Here is a 17,356-nt window from a genome sequence, read left to right on the forward strand (position 1 = left end):
AAAACCTGAAACAGAAAGCGTAAACCAAACGGGTTAGATCCTTGGGAGTGATGCAAATTTTATTTGGTAGTGGTTTCCATCTTTTTTTTTCGAAGCTGGTTTTTCACACTCTCTCTTACACTTTTATTTTTATTTCATTTATTATTTCCATTGCTTTCCCATTTTCCTCCTTATTGTGGTCTCCTTCAAAACAGGTTTTTTTATTATGCGACTAAAACTCAAAAGTACAATAAATGTGACTTTTTTCCACAATATAACCACAAAAAAAAAAATCTGCATTAATAACGCACCATGATTATATCCAAAATTTCTGCTAAAACAATGAATACTTCTTTATTCATTTTTTTACAGTTAACCATTATATTTTCAGACTTCATTTATTTTTTCTTAGATAATTAGGTTGAGCTTATTATATTCCTAAATTGCAAATATAATGTATTACTTCATGAACATACATATTACTTAGTACATAAACACATACCCACACTCAATTCTTTCTGGAAGTCGAATATTGGTTTTGTACTATTCCGCCTGGATAGAGAAAAGCGCTCTGGTGCTTGGAGTAAAACAATGAAAATTGTACATTACTGAACAGGAAGGAAAAGGTAAATACTTTCTACTTATTGATTTGTTTACCTTTTATTATTTGTATTTATATTACGAAATAATACAAATTATTTTGTGTAAAATAGTCACTATACATTTGCAAAATTTTATTAGATAACTTTTCTATTATATGGTTAATGTGTATTTGTAGTCTTGAATAACATAATAAATATTTGTTACGAAATAATAATTATAATGCAGACATGATACGTAATTGGTAATTACAAAAGTTTGCTGTATAAGAGAAATCTTTTTCATTCAGAGTGTGTAAGTAAGGGTTTAGAACACTTAACTTTGAATACCTCGAAATTCCTCTGGATGTGTTCAATTTTTATAAAAGTAAAGTAAACAAGGTATAAAGGTGACGAGATCTAGTAATAGCAATACTAGAATTTAATACGATGACATTTTGCCCAATGTAATGAATGAAATTTTTTCCTACTCTTTCCACACAATTAGCATTGAACCTCCATCGTCTTTGGATGATTCTGATTCTTGAATCAAAAGTCGTTAACTTTTTACGTATATGAAAAAAAAATTGTTTTATTTAGCAATCAAGAAAATATGTTGAATAGTAGATTTCCTATAAGGGGTTAAGAACTACAAAATAACATTTTTAGGACACTAATGTGTATTTTAAATTATTTGATTAGGTTGCATCTGCTGTAAATCATAGCTTTGAAAAAAGAGATTTTGTTATAAATGAGCTAATAGAGACGGAAAAAAATTACATCGATGTGTTGAATACGTTACAAAGGTATTTCATCAGACCTTTATCAAACGTACTCAAAGAAGAAGATATCAAAATTATATTTGGTGGTATCAAGGTAAGATTTCATGTTTTAATGTTATTTTTATTGTCATCAAATTCGGCTAGAGAATAAATAAAACTAGATTAGTTAAATTAAGTGAAGTACGAGTAGATCGATTTGTAGTATTTCTTGTATATTTAATATTTTATTTCTTACATTTTGCTTAAGATCTATTTTCCAAAACTAAAGCGAGAATAATACTATTTTTTTTAAATAATTATAGTTATTTTAATTTTCCAGGAGTTGTACGAAATTCATGTAGGATTTCACAGTCAGCTAATGAAAGCAGTTACAGGCGGAGGCGTTTACAGATTGAGTGAAGCATTTTTAAGTTGGCGAGAAAAATTTTTGGTTTATGGTGATTATTGCGCTAATTTAACTGCTGCACAAGCCCGAATTTCTGATATTACAACAAGAAATGATGCAGTGCATGCAGAACTAGTGGTAAAATTTTTCATCTAAATTTCATCATGTTGCCCTTCTGTCCTTTTGATAATAGCCAAATAAAAATCTCAATTTTTTTTTTTGTTGATGTTCAGAGATGCCAACAAGAGGCTAACAACGGCAAATTTAAATTGCGAGACATACTTTCGGTGCCTATGCAAAGAATTCTTAAATATCACTTACTCCTTGAGAAATTAATCAGCGAAACTCTACAGGTATAAATCATTATTTTACATTGTTTTCGGGCTTTTAATTTATTAGAGAAAGGGTGGATTTGGGCAGTGGTTATGAGCATAGATTGGTAGAAGAAATCTTCATTTCGAGTCCCGCAAGTAAATAACAAGTTTTTATTTTTTACAAAAATGTTATTAGCGAAATATGTCCTTCGTTCACGACATCTAAATTATGGTTGAAAACTAAGCCACCTTGGAAAAGTAGATAGATAGATAGATAATATTTTATTGTTTAAGATAAACTTGTACAATGAGTCTGGTATAAACGAAATAAACAATTCTTCTGAAAAATATACCTACTGTAACATTAAAATAATAATAATATTAATAAATAAAAAATGAACCAATCTTTTTAATATAAAACCAAGAGCACAGACTTAACAGTAATAATGAGACAGTATCCAGAGATAAAACACCTTTACATTTTTTATTTTTTTTTTTATTTATTTAAATCTTAAGTGGTTTTTCTAATGGTGTTTAAGATAAACAAAAACAAAGAATTTATTTTTTGAATGCTGTCTAAATTCAGCAAGCGATCTGATTGGGCATCACTCTCAGATTCTGTTAAATAGTGTTCTAAAAACTTTTCACGGTTACTATAATTAGCCTGACATTCTACCAGCAGATGATTCAACGGATTTAAAATTATTTGTTGACAAATTGGGCAGTCTTGATCGGATATCATGTTGAGGAGAGAACCTTTGAAGAACAATTTTATCATATTATCACCACTGAGCCTCAATTGACTAACTATTCTTAATTTTTCAAAGTTAATTTTGTATTTCAAATAGGTTTGTGGTTGGTAATAATTGAAGTCAGTTACACGTCTGTAGGTGGAACTAAATTTTGAATTAAGAGCCCGATCTATATCTTTACTAAGTAAGGTGTTTAGTAGTTTATCAACTACATCATTTGAAATAAAATCACTGTCCATTGTATGAAAGATATGTACGTCACCTAATGATTCCCCCCAGGATCTAACCATTGACACCCAGTTGTATTCATTGCTATAATGATCATTGGTATCCAGGGAACATAAAAATCTGAAACATTGTTTCGGAAGCCTATCTTCAGGAAGAGAGAGTAATTTTGTCCAATAATTAATGATTCTTTTAAAAACAAACGAACTTAACGGAGCCCTACCAGTTTCAAGCCTTATCATGTAGTGAGGGGTACACTGTGACCAGTAAAATAAACTTCTTAGAAATTTAGTTTGTGCTGTTTCCAACACATGGAAAAGTAGGTAAAAACAATTATTACATCTTTTTTTGTATGATCTTGTATCATTTTTTGATTTACGGCGGAGATTTGATAATTCAAAGTGTCTAAGATATCACCTAACTTTAACATACCGCTGATAAGAGCGATTTATTAGATAGTACTAGTTACAAAGAAATAAATAGTGATTTATTTTAAATTTTATTTGAAGTAATAATGGTATTTTGGAATCTAAACTTTTTAACTATAAATTAGACTGATGAAGATTATCGAGGGCTTGAAAGAGCTAGGGAAGCAATGGTGGACGTTGCTCAATACATTAATGAAGTCAAAAGGGACAGCGATACTTTACAAATTGTTTCTGACATTCAGGTAATTATTCAATTTTTACTACTTGTCCCATGATTTGATTGTTGTTCTACCAGTAATTAAAGTTGAGATATTGTATAGGCTAGTATAACTGATTGGGACATTTTGGAAACAACCAAATTAACTAATTATGGTCGACTTCTGAAAGACGGTGAAATCAGAATTAAAGCACATAATAATCAGAAAGTAAAACAGAGGTAAATTTAATATTTAGATTACGATTTTTCATTAAAGTGCAGACATATAATTATTAAAACTACTTTATTTTTGAAGTTAAGAATTTCTTAACAAAAAAACAAAACAAAACAAAAAAATTTAGAGCCGAACATTTTTCATTATTGTAGAGGAATAACAGAAAATTTGTTCATTCATTTTGAAGACTGCGAATGTTTGCTTAATGAAGTAAATAACTGTGCACTTTGTGAAGATATATTGTAGTATAATTCTAATTAAATTGCTTGTAATCTAAATGATAATAGTGATAAACAATTTTGATTTACATCAATTTAAGTTTGTTTCTAAGCAGAATACAATTTTGTGACAATTAAATAATTATTTTTTCTTCTTAGATATGTTTTTGTCTTCGACAAGGTGATGCTACTTTGCAAAGCATTGAGGGTAAGGCAATTCTTATGTTTTATTAAAGTTCTATTCACTTATTGATGGACCTCTTCTGATTTAAATTAACTTAAGGTGATTTGTATCAGTTCAATAAAGATAAAGAATACTTGTTTATGTTATAAAAAGAATTTTCTTTATTGGATAAATGTATATAATTTTTTTTTTCTATTATTTAGAATGACCAATACAGCTACAAAGCTTGTTTACCTTTGGCTGACTATAAAGTAGAAGATGTTACAAACCGCAGAACACTCCATAGAGATACAAGATGGAATTATCATTGGTATTTGGTTAAGAAATCAGAATCTACTGCATATACGTTATATGTTCGTTCTGAAGATCTCAAGAGAAAGTGGATAAAAGCAATTCAAGATGCTCTGTAAGTTTCCAAAAACGCTTCCTCTTGCTTTTTTTTTCTAATTTAATGATCAACTCATTTATCTACCTGTCTTAATGGGTTACAACATCAAATATTTCTAATTGCCTTCGAAGCCAAAGAAGTTTAAGTCTTATAAGATAATGTATTTCATCCAATGTGAAATTTGTTTCTGCTAACGTTCGACCTTATTTACAAAGGAAATTCTTTTCTGAAAGTGGAACTTAGAAAGGCATCCTTAGAAATATTTTTCCTTTGACATCTTGCAGGAAGTTTATTGTATTTACCGGTACTCGACTAAAAGAGCTTTATTCTATAATGAAGATAATTAGGACGCATGAATTTAATGCTTTCAGTGCTGGCTGATCAAATATTTACATAGCCCTTGTTAGAGTACATTTCCTTGTCCATCGTTCCTTAAAAACACTTTTTAATACAGAAGTTTACAAAAATTAGTATAAATATCAATCTATACAATTACATTGCGGTGCCACATTTACTAAAATACTTTGCCAAGATTTCTTAGTACTGTATACATGGATTACATCGAAATTAAATTTTAGAGTATGCATACTGACATAAATTCTAACATTCTTGTATTGTCGAACTCGGGATTTCAAAACATGTAATTATTCTTCTTCTTAGTCAATCCTCGTCTACCTTTCAGTGTCGAGGTATGTAATTATTACTAACATTATTTAGTTATTATTACCGTTCATGATACCGAAATTAAGAAAGAATTCTACCACCCATCTCTCCTTAAAACCACCCTAATACACAGTTTCTAGAAAATACATTCATTCTACATGTATTTCTAAGCTTCTGTGCGGCCTTGTTCTTTAAGCTACAGGTTCGATTTTACTATTTAAATTTTGAAGTTAAATTTACTACTAAGTATCGTCTTTTCAATGAGCAATAAGTCCCTGTTATTAATATTAATGTTACTTAATATTTTATTGTTTTTACATTCCACCAGGCCTTCCAGGAAATGTACGAAAAGCTAAAATTCGTGGAATAATGAAAATGTATAATATGTAATTGAGCAAATTCTTACTTTCTGAATGAAGTCGGGTTGTCCATCAGTTAGTTCTTCTTGAAAGTGGTAATTGTTTTTATTCTACTTTCTTTTTTTTATCTGTCAATCCCACTGCCTCGATAATACATTTTTTATCAATTCGATGTTTTCCAATTCATACCCTAGTTTGTCTGCCTTCAGTAGCAGCAGTTTCTTACTTGAAAAAAGTAATACGTTCAGCAGCAGCTGATTATCTTTATTCATTCTTTAATGGGTACCCTTATGCTTCTAATTCTGCAGTACATAATCAGCAAAGCATTCGATCTTTTCAGAAATAAGAAAGTACTCGGTCACCTATCTTTATTAAATTCTACTCGACACTAATATGGTAAACACACGCCTCGCTGTCACTGCTAAGAGGAGTATAAAAAACTAACTCCGTTAAGGTTTTTCTTTTTGTCAATACACGTTCATAATTTTAAAGTAAATGCAATTTTTTTTACTTTTAAATGATATTTTCTATGCCAAAATTGGAAGAATTGGAAGTTGTGTCGCAGCAGTAGTGGAGAAAAAAGTCCGCTATCAGTATTTTTAAGCATCGTGATCCACAAATGGGTCAAATTTAGATGATATTGGCCAACTTAATTTCCATAAATTAAATCAAAAAAAGTTTATATAGAAGAATTTATGATAAAAAGGCAAATAAGGCGGGGGAAAATTAACAAGAATAATATAGACAAACTTAACAAATTTACCAATAAACTAAAATTTTGTATCATTTTATTGATTTAATAAAATAAAAATTAATAAATAAATCTAATCAGGAAAACAGCCTTAACTTTTTAATAAAAAGTTTTTTTTAATACTAAGTTGGTTATATATAGTCTTCATCATTTTCATTTTAAACTGAAAACGCAAAGTTGCTGCTAGTTTACTTTTTGATTTGTTGCAATATACAATTTTTTATTTTACTATTTTATGTATTTGTATATTTGCTGTATTTTGTTGACTTTATATTTGCATCTTTAGTACTGTTTAATTTGTCATTTGGCACACATATTGTTACTTACTGAATTTATTGAACATTTATATATTATATTATAATATATTGGAATTAAGCGAATCAATTAGTCATTCGTGAATATGTAATGTATGAAATACACCCAGTTGTAGATGTAGTATTTTTGTGTTGCTACTGAATTGATAGTTATTTTGTGGTTACAAGTTGAATAGCCTGTTTGTTCTACTAAAATTTTTCGGATTAATATTAATCTGGAATCTGGAATAGGACATACTTCTGTTTTTATCCATTCTTCTTTTTCCTAAACTAAATTTATCCTTTCAGAATTTTTTTTTTGTAACACAAATTCTTCTCTTACCATTTTCTTGGTCTCTCAAAATCTAATCTCATAATAAGAAAATGTTGAGGTATACCAATAGTGCTTGTTTTTATGTTGTTCTCATTAAATGTTGTTCTTTGCTTGATTAGCAAACATTTCAACTATATTTATTTTCAGTCATATTTTTATTTAATTGTTTTGTCATTGTTAGTGACAACATAGAACCTGCAGGTTGTAGAAGTACGGATCACAAATTTTCAATGCACACTTTCGAAAAAACAACTATATGCAAACAATGCAGCAAATTTCTAAAAGGAAGGATTTTCCAGGTTAAATAATAGATTTATTTTTTTTTTAATGTCGAATTTTGTTTAATAAAAAAAAATAAATGAAAAGAAAATTTACTTTCAGGGTTACAGATGTGAAAAGTGTAACACTGCTGCTCATAAAGTTTGCATTGCGTATTCAGGACGATGTGGAACTAAACAACCACCTGAATTACCTCCAAGACCGCCAGTATCTTCCCGCCATGATTCAGATCTTAGTCTTCCACATCCTGTTTTGGTAAATATCCAGAAGTTTAATTAGCCGCTTAGGTAATTAGTATATTAGGTAATTTTTATTGTTGAAGCAATATCATTTCGTGCATAAAGAGGTTTTTTAAATAATATTATTTATTTATTAGCTTCTGTGATATTTATTAGTTTTCTACTTTTCTTGTTTACCTTCCAGCCACGGCCTGGTTCCGGAGGTATTGATTCCAGGACATGGACGGATCACTGTGCTCTAGGCCAACATCTTTGGTGAGGAAATCTATTGTAAAGAATGATGCTTCAAAAGATAACTTTATCAAAAGTAACTTAGTAAAAAAACGGAAAATTAAACTTTCACTTCAGCTTTTATTGATGAAGTTTAAAATGTTCATCAATAAAGTTTTAGAATACAATACTCTTTATGTAAAGAGTAAAAAAATTAAAGTTTATTTGTGACTGGTTGGGCTTAACGTCCAAACAAATTAAGAGTTCAGACGGGAGCGGAAGCACACGTGTAACGTTGCCTTTTTTGTAAAATTTACATTTTGACCAGATATACAATTAGCCATTTAGCTCTTTTATGAGGTTCTTGTATTTCCATAACCATAGCTTCCATAGTTCTTGCGAGCATTTCGTTTTCTTCACTCATTTACTGTTCAAGCTATCCATTTATAATTCATAGTTTTTGAGCCAAGAATAATGGGCTGTATGAAGTACGCTTCGTCCATCGCGCTCCTCTATGACGAAAACACTAACAGCTCGAGTTAAAAACGATTTCTCGAGTTATTTTTTTTAAGTAATTAATTGTAATAATAAATAAAGAACACTCTTCAGTGTTCTGGAGTGTTCGGCAGTGCACTGATGACTTGGTGCGCCAATGATCGCAGTTGTTGACGTTCTAAATAAAAAATAAATTGTAATGAGTTTTTTTTTTTCTGTAATAAACTTAAAATTAACACAAGAAACACTGATTGCGTGGAATATTCTGCAAAATTGCTTTAAGAAAAAAAAAATCATATCAGAACAAGCAATATCAATTAAAACCAAGTGAAACATGAATAAAGACAATGTCTTTCACATTATTTAAACTTATTAAAAAAGTTAAAATTACCAAGTAAAAATTGTCTGTATTATTAGGTAGGTTTGTTATAATTATACAAAGCAAGCTTATCTTTGCTTTAACTCTTCAAATGGGACAGATTGCTATAAATTAAATATTCTCTGTTTTTCTCATGTTGCTCATGGTGCAGAAATGTTTAAATCCCTATCCTGATCTAAATTACTTGCTCTTTTCCTATCTAATCTTTTTTTTCTCAATAGTTTTTGGTCTATTTTGAAGGAAATTTAGATTGCCTTAGATTGCCCTATTGTGCAGTTTTTCTCTGATTAACCATATGCCATATGACCTAGAATATACGGATTACTTGAAGAGGACGCTAGATAACTGGCGTCGCTCCAGTTATTACTGCCACTTCATCAACTCTAGCAGTTTGTTTTTGTTCACCCATTAACTCACGTTCTATCCCTAGTCGCAACTTATTCCAGTCTAACTCTACGAAAATCAACAGCTTTTTAAAATGGACCTGACGTAAAAGGACCTTTGATGTTCTAAAGAATTAATATTGCATCTTTACACAGGTTTGTTGGTGAAATGGGAAGAGAAAGAGCCAGCCAGCTATTAGAACGTCAAGCCGATGGAACATACTTGTTAAGGATTAGGCCTCAAGGTGCAACGCATCCAAATGAAACTGTGTACGCTCTTAGCCTGAAGTAAGATTTTATACTTCGGTTGGAATATACATTTTTACAAAATCTAATTCGAGGGCTTTTCTGATAATAATAATATTCATTGATCACAATCATGTCTTTCCACTTGCTTTGCTAAGCAGAGTAAGCCTTAACTCTGTGGAACTAACTATATAAATCTCATCCCTGATCTAAATTACTTATCTTCTTATCTAACACCCCTTTCTGAGCCTCAGATGATAAAGTCTCTATTGAAGTCTCTGTTGAAGGAAATTTAGTGAGAAAGAGTTTTTATTTAATGACAAAAATTGAATTATAAATAGGGAGAGGGGCTTAGATCATGCCCTTGGAAGAATTCTATTTCTTCTCTTAACGAATCTTGAAAATATCCTCAAATTTCTATTTGTTGTTAGAGCCTGCTAATTGCTAAAATTGGCGGTGACGGTGTGGCATTTAAATAATCATGAGAGGCACTCCAGGAATTTCTGGGAGAGGCCTAACCTTTGAGGTCTCGCTCAAACTAAGTTCTTGGCAGAACGAAATTCGAGCTGAGAAAGAATTCTTACCCAGTTACAGGGCCTTCCTTGTTTGAGGGAGCGTCTATATAGCACTATCTGCGGAACATCTGAATAGAAAATGTCTTATTTAATAAGGTTTGGCAACTATAATAACGCGGAGCCGAACTGGGAATCGAGAGTCTTCACTCGTCTCTGCCCCGGCGAGCAAGCGTTGGTCTTATGGGGGGGGGGGCACAGTGAGCCCAAAATTTAGCCCAAGAACATATTCTAACTCTATATGTTGGCCCTATATCTGATTATTTTACATCATATAATCATGAACTAATTTTTCGATTTTTGTTATCAATTGATGAATTGCTACTCTAAATGTTTTTGTTAAGGGCCGATGATAAAGTCAAACATATGAAAGTTTACGAGAGAGATTTGGATGGCACGCCGGAATATTATTTGTCAGAATCAAGATTCTTCAGATCACTTGTTGACCTAATATCTTGCTATGAGCATACCAGTTTAGGAGAAAACTTTATAGGGTAAGAATATTTTTGCAGAAACTTTCTTAGTAAATTTGAATTTCATTAATAAATGAATTTTGTTATCGCTGGCTGCTAAAATATTAAGCTTTTTCATAAAATAGAATTATCGTCTACAGTTCATTCATTTTGAGGGATTTTATGGCTACACTAGAATTAATTATCGTTTATCCCATGATGTCAATAATAAATAAATATAGCAACTACCAGCTCTACCTGAAAGACTATAGCTTGCATACGTGCAAGTAAAGTTCAGAAAAGGATTGGGTAGTAAGTCTTTTTTCTAAAGTATCGTTTCGGTATAATGTTTGGTTTTACCAACAGAATAATGTTAATAATAATAATTACGTGTAAATAATATGATAATGTAATCTCTTTTTGCGTGATTAAATTCTACTCACGAAGAAGTTGGTTATTTTTAAATTAGTAATTTTATTTATTATTTTTGCAGATTGGACATACGTTTAAAGTGGCCTTACCGAAGAATTGTAGCGGTGGCTGAATTTGATTTCAATCCTGTAGAATCCAATCAGCTCCCTTTGAAGCAAGGTTGCCAAGTAATTGTGTTGAGCAAGGAAGGCGATCACAAAGGCTGGTGGAAGGGGATGATTCAAGATAGGGTAATGTTGTTTCGTATTAAATATTTTATTAACTAGACTTAATATTTTCTGCGTGAAAACGCGTAATAAGAACTAGGTGCACTTAGTTTTGCTTTTGATTCTAAGGTGCTAGGAAAATCATGTTACCCGAAATTGCATTTTATTAAAGCGATTTTTATTTTCTTGAAAACGATGCAAAATATTTATTAAACTTCGTGTACCAAAAGGCACTTACTTACTAAAACCTCTGTTTGAAACTTCCTAGAAAATTAGTTTTGTTATGATTGTTAAAGAACTGCAATGTTGCAATTTAAAGAGCCTTGTCAGGTTAAATTACTGTAATACGTATAATATTGGGCGACCATTGCAAAAAAAAAAAACCTTGAGAAAAATGTATAAAAAGAAAAAAATTAATACTTTTTTTTAAACAGCTGATGTCGACTAACCTTTCTCCAAACCGTTATAATTGCCCCTTTTTTAATTTAATTTTTTAATTAAGGCGCTTCAATAACTGCGGTCATTAGCGCCCGGAGCTTTTTTCAGTGCAATGCCGGCCTCTAGACAGAGTTCCCTGTTTCAGACACTTTCTATCGCCTGTAAGAAGCTTCTAGGAAGAAAAAAATCTAGAATTGCAGACATTTGACTGTGAGAAAAACCAATATTTGTTTTTATTAAAAGTGTACTAAAATAGATAGTAACTAACTTGTTTTAAAACAAATATAAATAATTATATAAAATTAACGAACTGTTAAATAGATGTCTGATTATTAGAATGTTGGGTTATATTGGGTGATCATAGAATTGGATGAAGCAGCAGTCTTTCATAAAAATCTATTCGAGAAATCGGGGTTCAAGAAATGATTTTAAACGTTATAAATTCCTGGCCTGGAACATTTTAAGTTATGTTCCGTTTCCAAAAAAAATTAATATGTATTCTGCCTGATGATCTTTTTTGTATAAATAAATTATTGTTTTAAGATAAAAACGTCTTTCTCTCCCTTTCCCTCTGACGTTTTTTAATAACTCTTACTGCGGGAGCAATATGAAAACCTGGAGATTTTGTTGTTCGCTTTTCTGACAAAATTCATTTTTTTAGACAAGTTCGGCATTTCAAACAGGAATCTACACAAGTGGTTGCTTGTTCCTTCTACCGATTCGTGTGCTCGTATATTGATGAAAATTCATAATATGGGTTTAAAATGCCCAAACTATTTTGCCACGTACGATGTTCCGAAGTAATAAAATAAGCTTAGGCACAATAACTTGAATGTAAGCTAGTAATGCCTATGCCTATATTATCTCAGGCAGGATTGTTTTAAATGGAGGAGGCGGATAGCCAACTTACTTGACATATTTTTCTCTTATCAAGGTCAGGACTAGGAATCAAACCCCAGTACCACAATCCAACTTAGCTTTTCTGGCCGCGCCACCAATTCCAAGGCAACCGTAACGCCTATAACTTGAATATATATGTTTGATGATTACTGGCGATTAATTTTTTACTCTCATTAAGAGAAATAACTAAATTAGCTGTAACTTTCACTTCTATCAGATTTCCTTCTCTTAAAATCTATTTATTTAGTGCCTGAGAGTTTTCCATTAATAATTTACTTTTTTTTTGTTGCAGATTGGGTTCTTCCCTAAGGTATATGTCAAAGAAATCTCCGATAATATTCATATACCAGCAATTGACTGAAATATTTTACTCCAGAATTCCGGTTCTTTTTATTTATAAATCAGAACTCTCGCATATTCCAAAAAAAAGGTGTCTGCTGGAGCTTGGATTCTTTTTAATTTATAGTTACCACTGAATGCATACATACATACTATCTATGTGTGTGTATGTGTATAAAAGAGCGTTTTTTTTTTTTTTTTTTTTTTTTTTTAATGTTACTTTTCATAACAGTTTTGTTGTCTATACTATTTGATTTATAAAAATGCAAAACTAAATAGTCTATGTTATATTCTTGCTACAATCTGTGATAAAATTAGAGTCTTTTTAAGTATGGCAATTTTAAATTTTCTTATAATTATTTTTGTTGTTTTAAAAATTCAAGTGCCACAGTAAAAATTAAGTGTAGAATTTTGAATTGTAAATAGCGTGTTTAATTTAAATTTTCTTATAATATTAGGAATATTTTCTTAACTTTTTTTTTTGCGAGACATATTTTTCAGTACATCACACAGATTGCAGAATGTTGTCAGAAAAATTTTATTAGGATAATTTGGTGCGTACGTTTAGATAACTTATTTAGTTGAGCTGATAATATATAGATACAATATATACACATAACTCACACATACGTTTATCTCTTTCTTGTATGAAAGAAATTTCTCTCTCTGTCCAAATTTTATCTAATAAATATATTTGTTTCCTAAGTGAAAACAATTATTGATACATTCCCATCATTGGCCCCTAATGCCTCCATCAGATTTAGAAACCCACATAAAAATATAAGAACATATAAGTTTCATTTTCCTAGGTTAGATCAACGACCAATATGTTTAGGACATTTATCGCAAACAAAGAATGAAATTAGTTTGGTAATATTTTTAAGTTCTAAAACAAACTGAATAACCTTACTAAAGTAATAGAACAATTCCACCTTTAATAGAATTTTTAGAGTGAGTAGTGGGAACCCAGAAAAATCTTTAAAGATTCTTCCTTTTGGGAAAATCAATAACCCTCCAAGAAGACCTCATTAATGAAGGGAAGCCAGGGGACTCTGGAGTATCTCTTTTAATGCTTTCATAAACTCTTGCTTTAGTAGTACTTCTTTAATTCGAAACTTTTTTACTTTAGCTGTTCCATGAATTAATGTATTCTTTTGTTGCAAAATTTATTTTATGGGGAGATTAGAAATTAATTGATTTCCACAAAGGTGACTAATATATCATAAAACGATCTGCCTTGTTTCGTACTGCAAATAAAATAAGGCGCACTTAAAAAAAATAAATAAATGTTTAATCTTAAATAAAAACTCTCATCTTTTAAGAATTTATTTTATAACACCTTAAATGATAAGGAACTATAAGTATTCGGTGCATTCGGTTTAATATAGAAAGCACCTATTTTTAACATATCTATAGGAAAAAAAGAAGTTTCTATTTATTATTGTTATAGCGTGCTAAAATTTGTTAAGGTGAAACAAATCGAGGTAAGTTTTTACTTAAATTGTTTCATTTCAGTATTTCGTTTACCTTTAACCACGGTATCCTAGTTAAAGAAAGAACATCCTTCCTAATAATAGACATTCATTTCCTAAATTTTCGTTTTATACTATTCATTTTGTCGTATTTAATATTTTTGTCCTCATAAGTAAATGAAGAAATGATAATATATGTATGTTAGAGTTAAATGGAGGATTCTCATTACTAGTATTACCTATCCTTAAAACTCGGTTATCATACATATTAGGTAAAGGATAATATTGCATAATAATCTGTAGAAGTGAAATCTGAAGAACAATCTGATTCAATACAAGGAGCAGAGGGTTTGGAACGATTAAACAACTCCGGTTCCAATCCCAACATTTTATTGGTTAAACCTCATGTAATAATGTCGAATTGAATCCGGAACGATTTAAATCCTTTTGAGTTCACGGAATCTAGCCGACAGAGATGAACACTATCAACTTCAGTTCCACAGAACGAGTCCTTGTCATAGTAACCAGGTCTAATTCCACCTGCACACTTCAGCATTCTGCATTTGTAAATGGCTGTGAGGCTTCATCGATCCTTATTTTTGTACTTTATTGCTAAGTATGATAAAGGTGGATGTTTTTAAAGCTATCAGATTTGCTGTTGGAATTGTGTTATCGGGTCGTTCTTAACTTCTATATCTGCCCCGAACGAAATACAACTCTAACTTTAGAATTTTAACTATTAGAAATAAACTAAGTGTACAGAACTCTTTAATAATTACTTGGTTTCATTTTTTTTTTGAAAAAAAAGTATGATTTTTAGACATTTTGAATTACACGTATACACAAAATGTATTAGTTAGTTAGCCAGCAAGTTTGCGGTGTAAAAGTAAAGAGCATAATAGTAAGTGGTGGGAACATTAATGAAGTGGAAATGCTAAATCATTTTGAACCAAATTAAACTTTTTTAAAGAAAATTGAATACAGATTGGTTAAATTTGGTAGCTACGTACATGTATGCTTAAACTACTTGATAAAAGATTTACTTTGTCAGAATTATGTTCTGATTTCTGCAGTCTTCAACAAGGTGAGTACAGTTAAAATTATTAATGAAGTTTTCTTTATCAATTTCCAGTATTTTTCTCCATGAAATTTTTAACCCTTTACCTGCTTGGGCCCAGCAATTCTCAGCTTTCATGTGAAGTGATTACCTTTACTGTCCCTTCTTTACATCCAGCATTATGTTGTTTAATATTAATGGTTCTCGTCCATTCCATTTTGGAGAATAAAGAAGCCAAGGAAATGTACCTACCACTACTGCCAGTGGAACTGCTGGTCTGGTTGCTTATCTATTATTTTATATGCAGATATACACTAAACTCGTATTTCTAATAATCTTTTCCTTAGCCCTGAAGAAGTAGTACTTCCAACTTTTTTTTTTAAGTTAATTTTATTGAAATATTTATCATGAAACGTGCGTGAATTGTAGCTTTAATACATTATTTAGACAAACTAATCTTTTTTAAATTATGATTTCAACACGATACTTCAGGTAATGTATCCATTATTTAGTTCTTTTAAAGTATTACATCATTATCTAGAACCTTTTTTTTTGTAGTGATTAATCTTTCCCTTTGAATCGAATAAGTAATGATCCACTTTCGCAGAATAACGGTTGAAGTTGAGGAAAACATGGGATATTTAAAATTCAAACATTTTATTTGTTAAACCAATAAGCCTAATTGATAATAAAATGAAGTATTTTTGAAGATTTAATTCGATTTTTTTACAAAACAATTTCAAATTGTTGAGAATTTGTTTAATACTGCATATCAACTCAATTATTTCAACCACATTCATTTACGAGGGTCGTTTGAAAAGTCCGTGCAAAAATAAAAACTACTTAATTTTTTGGGGTAACCCTTTTTTATTTTTCAACATAGTCTCCTTTTAGGCTTATACACTTCGTCCAACGCTGCTCTAGTTTGTTGATCCCTTCCGAATAATAGGATTTGTCCAAGTCTGAAAAATAGCCATTCGTTTCTGCAATCACCTCCTCGTTTGAATAAAATCTTTTTCCCGCCAGCCATTTCTTCATATTGGGGAACAAATAGTACTCCGAGGGAGCCAAGTCTGGCGAATAGGGGGGATGTGAAACGAGTTGGAACCCTATTTCCATTAATTTTGCGACCACAACTGCTGAGGCGTGAGCTGGTGCGTTGTCGTGATGGAAAAGGACTTTTTTGTGGGCCAATCGTGGGCGTTTTTCTTGCAGCTCGGTTTTCAAACGGTCCAATAACGATGAATAATATGCACCTGTAATAGTTTTACTCTTTTCCAGATAGTCGATGAGGATTATTCCTTGCGAATCCCAAAAGACAGTCGCCATAATTTTTCCGGCCGAAGGAACGGTCTTCGCCTTTTTTGGCGCAGATTCCCCCTTGGTAACCCATTGTTTAGATTGTTCTTTAGTCTCAGGAGTGTAGTGATGTATCCATGTTTCATCCACAGTGACGAAACGACGCTTAAAGTCCTGCGGATTCTTCTGGAACAGCTGCAAACCGTCCTTGCAACACTTCACACGATTTCGTTTTTGGTCAAGCGTGAGCAATCGCGGCACCCATCTGTCCATGTTGATCCATGTCCAAATGTAGATGCAAAATATTATGTACCCGTTCATTCGAGATGCCCACGGCACTAGCAATCTCACGCACCTTCACTTTTCTGTCATCCATCACCATATCATGGATTTTATCAATGATTTCTGGAGTAGTAACCTCAACAGGGCGTCCGGAACGTTCAGCGTCACTTGTGCTCATATGGCCACTCCGAAAATTTTGAAACCACTTATAAACTGTTCTAATCGAAGGTGTCAGAGTCACCATAATGTTTATCAAGCTTCTCTTTAGTCTCCTGAGGCGTTTTGCCTTTCATAAAGTAGTGTATAATCAACACACGAAATTCTTTTTCGTCCATTTTTTGAAAATCACTCGACTTCCTCGATTCAAACGAATGCCAAACACAAAGAAATAGACCGATCTGGCTGATACTTGATGGGTGTTCTTCCAAGAGATGCTACTAACTAAACATAACCTCGATACGCGCCAGTGGTGCTATCTCTCTGACTTTGCACGGACTTTTCAAACGACCCTCGTAGTTTATTCCAGAATTATGTGTGAGTAATCGTGTCTTTTTCTGATAGTATGTGAACCATATTATTATTTAATTTTTCTTCAAGAAAATTGAAAGCAAA

At 31.4% G+C, this 17,356-nt stretch overlaps 1 protein-coding gene across 3 annotated transcripts in view; it reads left to right on the forward strand.

Moving 5' to 3' along the window:
- Vav (Vav guanine nucleotide exchange factor) overlaps positions 1-17,356 on the forward strand; it is a 34,017-nt gene that overhangs the window by 10,622 nt on the left and 6,039 nt on the right. For all 3 annotated transcript variants that reach the window (XM_074125006.1, XM_074125007.1, XM_074125009.1), the window contains exons 5-18: positions 1,260-1,433; positions 1,659-1,862; positions 1,958-2,077; positions 3,569-3,685; positions 3,764-3,879; positions 4,252-4,300; positions 4,480-4,682; positions 7,246-7,363; positions 7,446-7,598; positions 7,767-7,837; positions 9,206-9,337; positions 10,212-10,361; positions 10,813-10,981; positions 12,588-15,190. In XM_074125006.1, coding sequence (XP_073981107.1) covers positions 1,260-1,433; positions 1,659-1,862; positions 1,958-2,077; positions 3,569-3,685; positions 3,764-3,879; positions 4,252-4,300; positions 4,480-4,682; positions 7,246-7,363; positions 7,446-7,598; positions 7,767-7,837; positions 9,206-9,337; positions 10,212-10,361; positions 10,813-10,981; positions 12,588-12,656 — 1,845 coding nt within the window. In that variant the 3' untranslated portion in view covers positions 12,657-15,190. The remainder of the gene's footprint in view (positions 1-1,259; positions 1,434-1,658; positions 1,863-1,957; positions 2,078-3,568; positions 3,686-3,763; positions 3,880-4,251; positions 4,301-4,479; positions 4,683-7,245; positions 7,364-7,445; positions 7,599-7,766; positions 7,838-9,205; positions 9,338-10,211; positions 10,362-10,812; positions 10,982-12,587; positions 15,191-17,356) is intronic.

This window comes from Rhodnius prolixus, unplaced genomic scaffold, assembly GCF_049639745.1.
Source record: "Rhodnius prolixus isolate KJV_2025 unplaced genomic scaffold, Rpr scaffold_3, whole genome shotgun sequence".
Classification (NCBI taxonomy): Eukaryota; Metazoa; Arthropoda; class Insecta; order Hemiptera; family Reduviidae; genus Rhodnius; species Rhodnius prolixus.